This window comes from Lontra canadensis, unplaced genomic scaffold, assembly GCF_010015895.1.
Source record: "Lontra canadensis isolate GAN:19392208 unplaced genomic scaffold, GSC_riverotter_1.0 scaffold93, whole genome shotgun sequence".
Lineage (NCBI taxonomy): Eukaryota > Metazoa > Chordata > Mammalia > Carnivora > Mustelidae > Lontra > Lontra canadensis.
The window spans coordinates 6,724,823-6,739,497 of NW_022631087.1; the positions used below are offsets into that span (position 1 = coordinate 6,724,823).

Here is a 14,675-nt window from a genome sequence, read left to right on the forward strand (position 1 = left end):
GAGGGCAGCGCGGGGGCTCAGCACCCGGCAGCGTCACCGCCAGCCCCAGCGGCACTTTCGTGCCAACTGGAGAAAGGTGCCCCTTCCTCCAGATTCCGCTGTCCCTTCGCGGTGCGAATGGCGCCCCCTGGAGCCCGCAGAAATTATGGGCTCTTCCAGGGGAAGGTCTGCGCCTCCTTCATTTCTGAAACTCCAAAGCCCTGCGCTCAGGGCAGGCTTGGTGAAGGTCGACAATCCGAGGAAGTTCTAGGTAAAAGCATAGGGACATATTTGTTCTTTTATAAATATCCAAGTCCGCGAGCCAGTTATGCAACGCTCCGAGCCCCGTCTGTAAAATGGGCACAAAAATACTGACCTCGGCTGGAAGGAGAGCCTGTCTGAATATTTCTGGGCGCTCGGGACTCCCTCTTACTGACTGAATATGCCCGTTTCTCGCCTCAGGTGACCCGCAAAGGCGACTCAGAACCAACAACCCCCACTCTGGGCTGGGAGGCAGAGCTGAGGGCCAAGGCAGTGACGGGATTGGATTGGGTGTAAACACAACAACAGAGTCGAAGCGACTCAGAATGTTCGGACATCGGAACGTGGGAAGAGGAGGACTGAACCCCAAACCCCAGCAGGGCCGAGTGACAGCTTAGTCACGGAGCTGAGAGCAGATGTGAAACTGCTCAGACATGGGAGGCACTGCTAACACGAGAAGATTCGAAACAGACTGCGGCAATGACCTCAGGTGAGGACTTTGGGATATATCCATGTTCCTTCAGCTCCAGTGGGGGGGCAGGGGGACTCCTGGGTCACTCTGGGTCTGGGGATTTAACCTGAGGAAATGATAGCTGCTGTGCTCTGGAGGGTGGGTCCTTGGGCGTGGCCTTTCTCTCTACCTGTCCCTGCAAACCCGGCATGGAGGAGTGGGTGAGGTTGGTTCATCCCGGGCAATGGGAACGGATTTGAAGGACCATTAAAGTGCCTTGCCTCAGGCCCCGATCTCGGGTCCAACCAGCAGTAGACGGGGAGGCAGGGCTGGTTCCAGCAAAGCCAACACTCACAAAAGCTTTGCTCAGGAAATGAGCTGCGTGTTCTTCACATGCCTTCCCCTGTTAGCTCATGGAGTCCTGACAACTGCATAATTACCTATAACTATTACTATCCTCACTGAGGTACAGAGAGGTTAGGTGACTTTGCCAAGGTCACCTGGCTAGCAAGCCATAAAGCCTGGGCTGGCATGCTTGTCTGGGATCCTGTGCCCCTGAATCACCCCTCCTCCGGTCTCCCCTGCTTTCCAAGGCCCAGTTCAGAGCCCTATTAAGGACCTGAAAGCTGCTCTTCCCAGAAGGGGACAGCAGGGAGCAGTGTAACCAACAAGCCTCAGAAGTTTGGCTCCCTTCCAAGGTAATCATCATCCTGAGAAACTGTCTCAGGGGTGTTTGGTTTTGTCCTCTAAATGGGGGAGACATACAAAAAACCAAGAAGAGTGCCAGTCCGCAATCAGAAACAGGACCGCTGTTGTCCTGAGCATCACACCCAGAGAGACAACTGTCGCTTCCCCCAGAGGCACCGCAAACACAGGTCAGCCCCAAACTGACCTCATCCCCCTGCTCACTGCCCAGATCTGCCTCTCCTCCTATACTGCCTCCCTTGCTTTATAGAAACTTCTACTTCTTCTGCATCCTCCCTGCCTCTCTCACTCCCTCGAACCCGAGTCTCTTCCTTCCACTTCCTACATACCGACTGAATCTACCCTCTTTCGTCTTGGCCTGTTGACTCTGCCCTGGTTGGGGCTTCCCCCTGTCCTGACCCAGATGACCTCTTAACTAGACTCTCAACGTTTCAAACCATGCGGCCCCCGGAGTGCTCCAAGTGGCCAGTCTAACCCCATCACTCCCTGCTTACATGCCTTAAGTGGATAAAGAAATATTTCCTGCTCTAGCTTTGTTTTAACTAACAATGGCCGAGGGCTCACACTACGTTCTAGGAGTGCTGCTGATATGACAAGCCAGTCCATATCCCACTTCACTCATCTACCCACCCATCCATCCACCCATCCACCCACCCAACCACCCCATTCATCCATCCACCCACCCCATCCACCCATCCCCCATCTATCCATCCACCCATCCACCCATCCAATATACTGAAAGCCAAGGACTAAGCCAGACGTTTAACAGACACTAATCTTCATAACAATACTCTGCGGGAGCTACTATTATAATTCTCATTTTGCAAAAGGAAAAATAACCAGGCTCAGAGAGGAATTTGCTCAAGAACATATTGGTGAGTTCTCAGGAGCAACCCTCTAGCAGCTGTGACCTATTCCCTGCCAAGGGGGAGGGCTTTGTGGAGAAGGCAGAGTCTTGGGTCATAACTGAACTTGCAGCACACATAACTGAACTTTCAGCACACTAGGCTGTCTAGTGTGGGGAACCTGGGGTGGAGGAGGGCACCGGGATCACTGAGGGGAGCCTCAGACCCCTCCCCTTTAATCCAGGACCAGGACAGAAACATCAAGGAGAGAAAGTGAAGGAGGACAGCTTCCTTTTCAGCCCTTGTCCCCACCTGGTTCCAGATGACATGAAGAGCTGTCCCTCTTCCCCCTCCCTGCAGTATCCAAGATGTCAATGCCAACTCCAAGTTATCTGGCTTAGAAGAGGACCCTCGGAACCAACCCCTCCTCCCCCTCCCGAATTACAGATGGGAAAAGTGAGACCTCACCTAATACCTCAGCCTACAAAAGCTGGAGTGAAAACCCAGTCCTCCTGACTTTGACCCACTGCCCTATCCACCCTTCCTCCCTGGACACCTTTCTCAGGGAGCACTGACCGCCCATGGCAGGGAGGCAGGAAGGGTGCCTTGGTGGTCACCTGGAACCCACCTGGGTTGCCATCCTGCCACTCACCAGCTGTGTGAGTCAGGGAGGTCACTTCATATCTGTGTCCTGCTCTGTACGATATGGGTATAGTGATACCGACCTCACAGGGCTTCTGAGAGCCTCAGTGACTAATACAGACATGCAAAGCATCTGAAATATAGCGGGTGGTCAGTCAACTTTAAGGCCAGCTATGTTGTCCTTAAAGAACTTACCTTGGCAGAGAACCCAGCCGGCCCCAACCCACACATCATACAAAGGGCAGTATGAAAGCATCTTGGAAAACAGATACAGGTAAATGCTACAGAATCCTGGGAGCAATAGTTTCTTTCCGTTATCGGCTGTTTGGTGACCCAAACCCGGCAAAGAGGAAACAGTCCTGTGTAGAGCACACAGGAGGGAGGAGTGCCGGTTTGGAGTAGCACTCTCTATTGTCCTGGTGACCTCGAATCTGACCTTCCCCAAACACCATGATTTGGATAAAGGTCGTCTTCTAGAGGCCGGGTCTGCGGGCCGCCCACGAAGCGCCGAGTGGGTCGGGCTGCGAGGGCGGCTCGGGGGCCCCCGGAGACCCCCACCCGGGCCGCCCCGCCCCGGGGCGCGGACTACAGCTCCCGGCATGCCCGGCGCGCGGTACCTGCCCGCCCCCAGCCGCCGCGCCGGGAGGATGCAGACGCCGGGGCGAGCGGGGAGGATGGAGGCCGGGGAGGCAGCGCCGCCGGCGGGGATGGGCGGCCGCGCGGCGGGCGGCTGGGGCAAGTGGGTGCGGCTTAACGTCGGGGGCACGGTGTTCCTGACCACCCGACAGACGCTGTGCCGGGAGCAGAAGTCCTTCCTCAGCCGCCTGTGCCAGGGGGAAGAGCTGCAGTCGGACCGGGTGAGGCCCGCGCGGTGAGCGGCCCGCGGGCTGGGGCTTCTCTGCCCGCTCGAATCCGGGCTGGCCTGGCCGGGAACCCGGCTGCTTTTATATCCCAAGAGCCGGAGGCAGGAAGAACTGGCGAGGGGAAGGGAGGAGGAAGTGGTTGGGAGAGCGAAGGATGTGCCCATTGCCGTGGCAACGGGACAACGCCAGGCCGAGGCCATTTGGAGCCTTCTGAGCACTGCCCTGGGCTCCCACCTCGGGGGGGCTGGTAGGATCGGGACTCTCCCCCTTCTTTAGGGCCTTCCCTCCTTCCCCAACGGGACTCCCGCACTGGGGAAGGGAATTGCTGAGCCTGCTTCCCCCGCCCTTGGGGGTGTGGGTGGCCTAGGAGTGCAGGGAGCTGGGTGGAGAAGTCCTGGGGTGCCTTCTGAGCTGGGCCTCATCAGGGAGGAGGCCCGGCCTATCTGGCACCATTTCTGGGCTCCCATCCCGGCTCTGCTGCAAACTGCCTGCGTGACCTTGGGTCGGACCCCTCCCTGCTCCAGGCTCAGCCTCCTGTCTGTAACCAGAGGAGGCTGGTCCGGAGGTGACCTCTAGGGCCCCCTCTCCCTCATTCCCTGACCCTCTGATGCTGTGACCTTGGGCAAGTCCCCTTTTTCCCCCTGTAGAGTTGCACGGATGCCCGCCCTGCCTCCCTGCAGGCCATGCCTGTCCAATGAGATAGCGGCTCCTTTGGTAACTTGTAAACATCCTACGTCCCCACAATGACTGGGGACCTGATGGAGATAGTGTAGGGCTGGCTTCAGAGGAACAGCCTCTAAGAGGGACGATCACTGAACCCTACTCTGGGTTGGGTGCCCCTCAGAACTCACTGGATGCTCATAATGACCCCTAGTTAGGGGGGAGCGGAGCGAGGCTCAGAGAGGCCAAGTCCCCTGTCCAAGGTCACACAGCGAGAAAAAGGCAGAGGCAGGATTTGCTTCTAGGTGTTTCCGACCCTAAAGCCTTTCTCCTCCATCATGCCCCTTTGTTCCAGGGAAGAGCAGACTGCATTCCCTCCCTCCCTCCAATCTATACTGGGCCTGGAGTGGGGGTTGGATTGGGGGTGGGAGAGCCTCCCTCTCCTCTCATGGCCTGTGCCCCTCATCTCCATAGGATGAGACCGGGGCCTACCTCATTGACCGTGACCCCACCTACTTTGGGCCCATCCTGAACTTTCTCCGGCATGGCAAGCTGGTGCTGGACAAGGACATGGCTGAGGAGGGTGAGTTGGGCCAGGGGGCTGGCTGGGAACGACATCCTAGCCCTTGCCCTCTGCAGGGTGCCAGGGCCTTCCGTGGAAGTCCCAAGCCGTTTCTCCCAGTTGGGAGGCGGGGTGGGGGTAGGGACAATGAACTTCTTCCTGCTGCCTGCCTCGTGATCCCAGAAAGGGCTGAATCTCAAGGCGTCTGCATGGGTTGAGCCTCGGAGCTCTGCCGAGCTGGCCTCACCCGAGTTTTGCTGAGTGCCCACAGAGAAGCGGAGGACAGAGGGAGCTTGTGAGGCCCGCAGCCTCTGGTGTGGGCACGGATGCTCTTTTCCCGGACCTCCTGGGAAGCCAGGCGCGCTCGGGGTGGAGGTGGGCATGGGAGGAGGAGGTCTGGCTCTTTCTCTGTGGGTGATCCGGTATCTCGGGTGCCTGGTGAGGGCTGGCAGGCAGCCGGTGGGTGGAGCAGTTGACTCTTCCCCAAATCCAGCGGCCTCTCGAACACAGCTGGCTGTGGGTGGAGGTGGGGGAGGGGATCCTGCTCCCTCAGGAGGGGTTTGGTCCCTCTGGGGCCTAGGTGGCCGAGGCCCATAGATGCCCACTTCTGGCTCCAGCAGATGGTTCAGGAAGCCATGCCTGGAAGAATACCCTTTTGGCAAAGCCTCAGCCATGGGCAGGGCCTACAGTCAGGGCCAAGTCAACTCCAAGGGGCCCAGGGCGTGGCTCTGGGTCAGACCCAGCCAGGCCAGCTGGGCATGTCACTTCTCCTTTCTCTGCTTGTGTGTATAAATTAGGGCCGATGAGAGCGTGCTTTGGGACAACAGGTGCCTTGAGTCCCAGTGCTCATACCCTGTGGGCGTCTAGCACAGCCCATCCTTCCTCACTTGGGGCCCACGGTCTCCCTTCCGGACCCACATGTACGTCGTGTTCTAGAGGCCAAGTAGCTCCCTAGGTGGGCTAGGGCTCACATTCAGAGTGAACAGTGGGCACCCACCCCGCCACTTTCGGGCGGCTCCTCAGGGAGCACAGGTAGCGGGGGACCCGGGTGGAGGGCCCACGGGGAGGGGAGGTGAACACTCTCGCCGCATCCCAGCTGACGTCTGTTTACAGGTTCTGGGATTCTCCCAGCTTTGCCCCTCCCAGCACCTCACATGGGCTGGGGCCCCCACCAAAGGGGCCGGAGGACCTGGGAAGAGATTTACTAGCTGTGTGGCACCAAGAAAGTCACTTATGCCTCTGTGCCTCCATGGCCCCATCTGTGAAATGGGGTCACCATAGTGCCCACCTTCCCAAGCCACCGTGGGGGTAAAAGGAATTAAAGCAAGTGTGTACTTAGCAAGTGTACTTAGCTCAGCACCCGGCACCAAGGACCCACGATGCCATGTTAGCTGTCTGTCATCTGCAGGGCTCATGAGCTGCACTCAGGCAGCAACGCTCAGTGGCCGCCCCCTCTGTGTCAGGGGCTGTGTGGGCGCCTGGGACAGCAGGGCTGATCAGGCCTGGGACCCGTCCTCAGGGAGCCCAGAAGCCAGTCAAGGAAAGGACCAGAAGGGGTCCCTGACCTGTACAAACACAGGGGAATCGAAAGGTGCGGGGCCATTGCCCTTCACTGGAAAGGTGACTCACTTAGTCTCCGAGACTCTCAGTTCCCCCAGCTGTGTAGGGACATTATTGCCTGCTTCCCCATGTCCCCAGGGCTCGTGATGAGCCCAGGAGGGCTCTGCAAACTATAGGGTTGGGGAGGGGCAAGGACACAAAGATTATGCATTTGTAGTGGGCTCTGAAGTCAGAGGAACTTGAATTTGGATCCCCGCTCTTGCGACTTACCTGGCTGTCTTGCTTCTGACAGCTGCTTCTCTTTCCGGTCCTCAGTTTCCCCGATTGTTCAGGGGAGGCAACAAAGGTACCTGTTTCTAGTGCTGAGAAGAAACCACAGGAAAGGATGTGGAATGCTTAGCCCAGTCCCTGCACTGAGCGCGTGATTCTTAAACAGGAGCACGTAAGGGGGTGTCAGCCAAGGTCCCTCTCGCGGTGGTGTTCTAGGCTCCAGCCCCAGCCAGCTCTGTGTCTTGCCAGCCCTAGAGCAGCCTCCAGATGAGGGCATTGGCAGGTGTCCCTGGGTGGCCAGGCTCAGCACAGGAGGGATGTAGGGTTGGCTGGGTGATAGCCTCTCACCCCTTCCATGGAGAGTATGGGATCCCAGGAAGGAAACGTCCCCTCCTGCTGGAGCCCGGAGCTGAGAGGTGCTTATCACCTCTCATGACTGGAGTGGGAGTGGGTGTGGAGGCAGAGGGGACAAGGGGAGAAGAGCGGATGGCGGCCGCCGAGTGACCCGGGGGCTGTCCTGTCTGTGCCAGGCGTCCTAGAGGAAGCCGAGTTCTACAACATTGGCCCGCTGATCCGCATCATCAAAGACCGGATGGAGGAGAAGGACTACCCCGTCACACAGGTCAGGGGTGGCAGAGCGGCAGGGCGGTGGGAAAGGAGGCTGGGGGTGGGGGAGGCGGGGAGAGGCTTGAGAGAGTTGGGGAGGCCAAGCTAGCCTGTAAAGGGAGGGTGTGGCTGAGCTCCCAGGCTGCCCAGCAAAAGCCCCAGACGGGAGAAGCATGCTGCTTGCTGTCCCTGACGCGGCTCTGCTCGCGGTGTGACCTTGGGCCCATCGCACCCCTCTCTGGACCTTGATTTTCCCTTGTGGAATACAGAGGTGTGGAGACCTGCACGCTCCCCTTCCTTACAAGCAAAATGGGGTCCGTGTGGAGGAACGGGGGCCCTGTGGGGGCAGGGCACGAGCTGCTGGAGTTCACAGTTTGGAGCAGGGGCCCTGGGCCCTGTGGTAGGAGGAGCCGGAGGGATTGTCTGGCCACCTTGGGGGAGACACGGGTGCAGGCGGGTGGGCAGGTAGGAGACTGAAGCAGGGAGGCTCCATCCCGTCCTTCCTGCCCCCTCATGGCGCCCGTGGTCCAGCTCTGCCACACTAAGTTCGGTGGCCGTGGGCGAGTACGACTTGCCTCGGTGAAAACCCGAAGCATCTAGTGACCCCGCAGGTCCAGTGCCTGGCAGGGGGGAGGCTGTCAGAGTGTGGCTGCCACCTTCCCCCGTCGCCCCGCCCTCCTCTCCTTCTCAGGGCATGTGGTGTGGGTGGGAGGATGACAGGTGCGCCTGCCCCTCCCACGGGTGTCCGCCACGTCGCCTTTCCGCCTGCAGGTCCCCCCCAAGCACGTGTACCGTGTGCTGCAGTGCCAGGAGGAGGAGCTCACGCAGATGGTCTCCACCATGTCTGACGGCTGGCGCTTCGAGCAGGTGCGTGGGGGCCCTGGGGCCGCACCGGGAACCTCCGAGCTTCCCCGCACGGCAAGCCCTTCCCTTCCGCACCCCCGGGCTTGGGTGACCCGCTGCAGCCCCACAGCCATCACACTGAACCAGGTTTCCTAAGGGCCACAGCTGGCCGCAGGGCGGCTCTAGGCATCCTCATCGCTGGGGGTTCTCACAGCCGCTGGGGAGTGGTCTACACAGCAGGACGGGCGAGTCTCTGGGCCCCAAAGCTCAGGGGCAAGGAGACTGGAGCCACATGAGTGAGCTGACTCCACCTCAGGTCAGCACCTCCTGTGACAAAGGCACAGGGGCAGTCCCAGGGTCCCTGCGAGCAACCGGCCGAGTCCTGGCCTCGCCACGTCTGGGAAGGCCAAGCAGCAGCTTCCCATGAGGGTTCATAGTGTCTGATCGTCCCTCAGTCCACGTGCAGTGTAGTCCTGGAGACACTGATCACAAGTGGGGTCACCCTCGCCATGCAGCTCATGGCCCACCTCTCAGGTTTCCAGAGGAGCAGAGCCAGCAAGTTTACCCAAGGCCACTCCTGTCCCTAGGGAAGGAAGAGGGTTTGGCTAGCCCTTTCTCTGCGCCCACCCACAGCTCCTTGCATGTGGAGGTTGAAGAAGGGAGAAGGCCGGGGCTTCCCAGAACGGCAAGGCAGGATCGGGGAACAGGCCCCATCCAGGAGCCAGAGGCCTGAATCTACCACTTACGTGCTGCGTAACCTTGAGCAAGTCCCATCTCCTTTCTGGGCCTCAGTTTCCTAGTCTGTGATATGGGGCAGTAGAGCTCCCTTCGCAGGACTGTCATGAAGACAGGAAGGGCCACTGATAAAGTCCCTAGACAAGGATAGGCTCCAGACACTGGCACCAGCCAGCATCCTGCAGGCTATGGGTCTGTAAGTCTAGAAGACTCCAGAGAGGACTCAGGATCCCGGATTCTAATCCCTGTTCCACCTCCTCTTCAAGCCAGAGGGGCTGATGGTTTTCCCTGCCTGACCCAGGTGAGGGTCCCTGGGTGCTGAAGGTCCTACCCAGGGCCTTGTGGTTGTGGTTGCCAGGGGGCCCCAGAGCAAAGGTGGGGCTTCTCTTGAGAGCCTACGGGAGACTCTGGCAATCGCAGGGGCTCCCAGAGGCTGAGCCGACAGCTCAGGGATCGCTGCTCATTGGCCCTCTGGCCTAAGGAATGGACGACCTGTTCTACCTCTGCTTGTAAGAATGAACAGAATATTCTATGGGTGCCCATCATGCCAATCCTGCCCTACAGCTTGGTTCAGGCTGCTTCAGCCACATCCGGGACGGAGGGGGATGACCTGCCCATCATCGGCTTCCACCTGCTTTTAGATAATGGCCTCTAGATCTGGGCTGGGGTGAGGGGTGGGGAGCAACAAACATAAGGCAGCCTTTTTCCAAGGAACACCCCCCTCCAAGCTTAGCTGGGCCCGGAAGCAGACCTGATGCCTAGGTGGGGGATGGGGAGCGGACTCTGACTTTCTATGGAAACTCAGGACTGGGCCTGACCCGAACAGCAAGATCAGGACGTAAGTTGGTATCCTGACCAGTGGTGATGTCAAACCCCCTTCCGGGCTAGCAGCCTTCAACCCAGCCTGTCTTCTTCACCCCACTCCCCACCCCCGTCCTCCGCCCCCCAGCTGGTGAATATCGGCTCTTCCTACAACTATGGCAGCGAGGACCAGGCTGAGTTCCTGTGCGTCGTGTCCAAGGAGCTCTACAGCTCCCCACATGGGCTGAGCTCGGAGTCCAGCCGCAAAACCAAGGTGAGCCCCCAGCCTCAGCTTCCCTCCCTGACCACCCCCCTCCCCTCCCTGCCCTCCACCTAGCCATCCCTGCTTCTTTCTCCCTCCTGCTACACGCACATAACCACCCGGTCACAGCCAATGCCATCCATCCCATGCCACCCATGGTCCCATCTGCTCACGCCAGTTACCCAGGCCCAGGCGGGGGAAGAAGTGAAAAGGCTAGGCAGCAGGGGACCTAGATGCCGTTTGGAAGGGGTATCTGAAACCAGGGGTCTGGGCACGGTGTGCTGCGCTCTGCACGACCTTGGATAAGCCGCAGCCTCTCGGCGCCCCTGTCATGTTCTCCAAGAACTGAGGGTAGACCACATCTTTTCTGTGGTGCCATCAAGCTTAGAACTTCTGGGATCCAAAAAACGGCCAGTTTATTTTGCAGAGGGCAGAGAAGCCAAATCCGTTAATCCTGCCCCTTTCCAGGGTGCCTTCCTCAGGAGCTCTGCAGGAGCGGGTGTCAGGAACCCCACGGGGCCCAGCCATGTGTCTTTGGCCCTGGCCCCTGAGGCAGCAACAGCCGGCCATGGGGAGGGGCTGAGCAGAGGTCCTGCCACCCGGAACCCAGAGCCAGTGAGAGGCCCCAGGGCCTTTGGGCAGGCCCATGGGGCAGGGCAGCGAGCCAGGTTGGGAAGAAGGGACACCATTCCTCCTAGGGGCCTGTCCCTGTGCATCAGAGACTTATGAACCCTGGCTTCCTGTTTGTCTGTCTGCCCCCTTGTTCTGTGACTTCCCCTGCTCCCCCCACCAGGGGGTCAGCACTGTCTTGCAAGGGTGCAAGAGTGAGCCCACCGCCCCTGCCTCTCCAGGAGCCCCTGGGGGGCCTCCCAGATGCGGGTGGGGTCTGCCCTGGGCCTTCCCTGGCCTCCTTTCTACGCTGGGGCCTCCTAAAGTGAGGCCTCCCCAGGTGCCCCTCGAGGACGCCCTGGCCACACGCCCGCCCGCTCCCTTTCCACCCCTCGGAGCCCCCCGACTGCTCTGTGAGTCCCCAGCCGGGCCCCATTTTCTCTGCCCTTCCTCCGGTCCCTTCTCAGACTCCCCCCTCCGGGGGGGCTGGACGAGATTCCCCAGCTTCTCCCTCCTCAAGGGCCCCCCTTCGTCCTGCCCGCCCGGTGGTGGGGCCCGCGGGGCCAGCCACCCGCCGGCACTGCCCCGCCCGGGCCCTTGTTAGCTGTCCACTCTTTCTTCCCTGGGTCCGCCGGCTGGTGCACAGAGCGCGGAGCAGCAGCTGGAGGAGGAGCGGCAGCAGGAGGAGGTGCAGGTGCAGGTGGAACAGGTGCAGGTGGAGGCAGATGCCCAGGAGAAAGGTGCAGCCACCCCCCGAGGACAATGATTGCTAATAACCGCCGGCGCCTCCCGCCCCCTGCCCGCTGGAGCCCGCTGCCGCACCCGGGGGCCGGGGCCTGCGGGGGGACGGGCCGCCAGGGCTAGCTCCGCCGCGCGCCGGCCGCCTCCCCTGCATAACCATCCCTTCTCTCACTTTCTCTTTGCAGCCCTGGCAGCTCAGGAGCCCGCTAACCTTTTCTCCCTCCCACCACCGCCTCCTCCTCCTCCGCTTCCTGCCGGAGGCCCCGCCTCATCTCCACCCACCTCTTCTTCCTCCTGGATCTCATCTGCACCCTGCCTCTTCCCTCTCTGCCCCTGCCCGGGTTTCCTCTCCTCCACCTGCTCGCACCTCCCTCCCGGTGCCGCCCCGGGCCCGGCCCCCCGCGCCCTGCCCCCGGGCGCCCCGGCCCCGCACCCGCACCCCCGAGCGCCCCGCCTGCCGCCTCCCGCGCCCCGGCCTGGGGAGCAGGGCCCCGGCCGTCTGTCCTCCGGGCCCGCCAGCCCCGCAGCCACCGCCGCCGCCGGGCCCCGCTGAGGCCGGGCCGCCCCGCCCCCAGAGCCTCACCTGCTCGCCTCCTCCTCACCTCTCCTCCTTGCAGGTTCCCGTCCGCACCCCTCAGACCTGAGGCTGCGCTGGCCGTGAGGGCTCCTCCCCGGCCCCTCGCCCGCCCTCAGAGCCGCCATCCCTGGTTTGTAGCTTGGCGGAGCTGGAGGGAGGGCGGAAGCCAGGAGGGGGCGCGTCTCCTGTTCCCGGACCCGAGCCTCTCGCTCGGCTGACTTTCTCCCCTCCCCTGCTTTTGGCCTTGGGTTTGAGGCTCTGAGAGGAGAGGAAAGTCAGGGGGCCGGCCTGGTTCCCAGCCAGCCGTCAGCACCAGGGCTCCAGAGCCGGGCTGGAAAGGAGGGAGGGGAGACAGCCGCATCACAGCCCGCCCCCTCCCCCACCCGGCCCCTGGGTTACCGGCTCTTGGGTGGGGGGAAGGACAGCCAGCCTTGGAGTCCCTTGGCCTACAAGGAGTCAACCGGAGTTGGCTAAGGATCGGGGTATCACAGAAAAAGTCCTGGCCAGGTCTCTCGGAGCCCCTACTCAATCTTAGCTTCCTGCTGTGTGACCTTGGGCAAGTCACTGTCCCTCTCTAGGCCACAGTTGCCTCTGAAATGGGGACGGACAGCTGCTGTCTCTGACCTTTTGCCTGAGACAGCAGGGACCTGGCCTTGACCCCCTCTGGCCAGAGTCTTGGGGACTCTGGCCTCCGAGGCAGCCGCCACCCAGCCCCACCCTGGGGTTCCCGGATGGGCAAGCTGGGTCCCCTTCCTGCTCCCCCTCCTCGGCTCTGAATTCACCTTCTCTGGGCCTCAGCCCCCCACCCTCTTCTCAGAAGGGAGCCTGTGACTCACCTACCTCTTTCTCTCTCCCTCTCTTCCCTGCCCTTCCCTCCATTTCAATCTCCTCTCTGCCCTCCCCTGGCCTTGCCTCACCCTCCTCACTGGCCCCACCTTCCCTCCCCCATCCTGGTGTTCTGATCACCCTCCCACCCGCCCCCCTGCCCCTTCCCCCTCTTATTTTCTAGCTGTTACAAGCCAGAGGCACCCGGATGTGAGGCCCCAGATCACCTCCAGGGACTTGGGGTTCCGATCTGAAATCCTTTATTTTTGTACCGCGGGGTGGGGCCCCGGCTCCAGGCAGAGGAAGCACTCTACCCCCTGCCACTTCTGTCTACACCTGCGGGGCTGTGATTTCCCCCCGCCTCTGGAGGCTGGGCGGGGGCCCGCTGGGACCTCTCAAGGCCCAAGGTGGGCCCTGGGACCCCTGGGCGGAGCTGCCTGCGTGTGGCCAAAGTGTGACCCTGTCCAGTTGTGTCTCCCACGGCCCCATGGTCCCTCCCCCGGGTCCCCCAGCTGCATGAACGGTACCTTCCCCCCTGACCCAGTCACGTCTCCTCCTTGAGCCTTAGTCTCCTCATCTGTCAAATGGGTTCGCTCTCCCCGCCGCCGCCGCCACCTACCTCACAGGGTTGTTGTGAGGTTACAAAGACCAGCAAGGTCCCAGACAGCCCTCGGGGAGTGTACAAAGCACCAGACCAGAGGGTGGCCCTCCCTTCACCCTTCCTTCAGAGGGGGACAGCCCTGCTCGGCCCCAGATGGAGATTCAGGTATTGGTGGGGTGAAGGGTGTGGGGGTTGGCCTTGTTGGAAGAAGAGGGAGGGTGACCCGGCCTTCACCTTGGCCGCTCCCACCCCTGTCTGCACTGTGGGGTGCAGGGCCCTGGCCAGGAGGGGGCAGGCCGGGGTCAGCAGGAGCAGGGCAGCCCTTCAGGAACTAGTAGTGATAAGGGCAAGGGGGACACGCCTCCCTCAGCCCCGGGGAGAGTCTGGGGGTAGCAGGGGCTGAGCAAGAGGCTCCCATGCCTTTATGATCCCCCGGGCTGTGTCCAACCCCACCATGTAATAAAGCCTGAAGAAACAGCCGCTGGGCTGCCTTCCTCTCTTCCTCTGGGCCACCTTCGGGGACGGGGTTTAACTCAAGTTTGGGTCAATGACTCTTAGGTGATGGGGCTTTTTCCTAAAGCCCGGGAACCCTGCCCTGTGGTCACTTTCCTGTGTATTTGGGGGAGGGAGGTCATGGCTCCGTCCTCTGCCCCACTCTGGCTTGCTGGGAGAACTTTGGCAGGTGCCTGCCCTCTCGGGCCTCAGTTAACTCATCTGTGAAGTGAGGGGTTGGACCAGGTGACTTACAAGGCCCAACTCCGGGGAGCCATGCAGGTCTCTTCCTGCCTCTGAGCAGTCCTAGACCAGCTGGGGATGCTAAGGGAATAGTAGGGGGCTCCCAGAACCAGCACAGCAGGGCCCCCCACTTCCTGGCCTCACCCCACCATTCCTGTGGCCCTTTGCTCCAGCCTAACCCCAACAGGACACCCCCGCTGCTTCCTGCTGTGACTTTTCTTTGACCCTCCGCCCCTCCAGATCACTACCACCCTTCGCCCAAGTCCAGGAAATAGAAACACCCGGGCTCCTTCTCTCTGAGTCCACTGGACCCCGGGCTTCGGCATGACCCCACCCCCCACCACTGCCTGGCCAGTCCCTTCGCGTACCTTGTCCCACTGCGTGTCTACTGTGTTCCCCCACTCCACATCTTAGCGCTGCTGGGGACATCCCGGCAGAGACCCTCCCCTGGGCCGGGTGAGGCTCCCCCTGCTCTGCTTGGGCATGGAGGGGGGAGCCCACACCCTCCCCTTGGGACATTCGGCTCGCTGGACTGACCTCAC

General features: G+C 61.2%; 1 protein-coding gene across 1 annotated transcript; it reads left to right on the forward strand.

The window, feature by feature from the left end:
• Window positions 1-3,496: 3,496 nt before the first annotated feature.
• KCTD17 (potassium channel tetramerization domain containing 17) lies at window positions 3,497-13,168 on the forward strand. The gene is given in 9 exon segments (XM_032836587.1): window positions 3,497-3,740; window positions 4,881-4,989; window positions 7,329-7,420; window positions 8,176-8,271; window positions 9,932-10,057; window positions 11,301-11,394; window positions 12,013-12,024; window positions 12,027-12,102; window positions 12,982-13,168. Coding segments are annotated over 9 exon segments (885 nt in total). The 5' UTR covers window positions 3,497-3,530; the 3' UTR covers window positions 13,052-13,168.
• The last annotated feature ends 1,507 nt before the right edge of the window (window positions 13,169-14,675 follow it).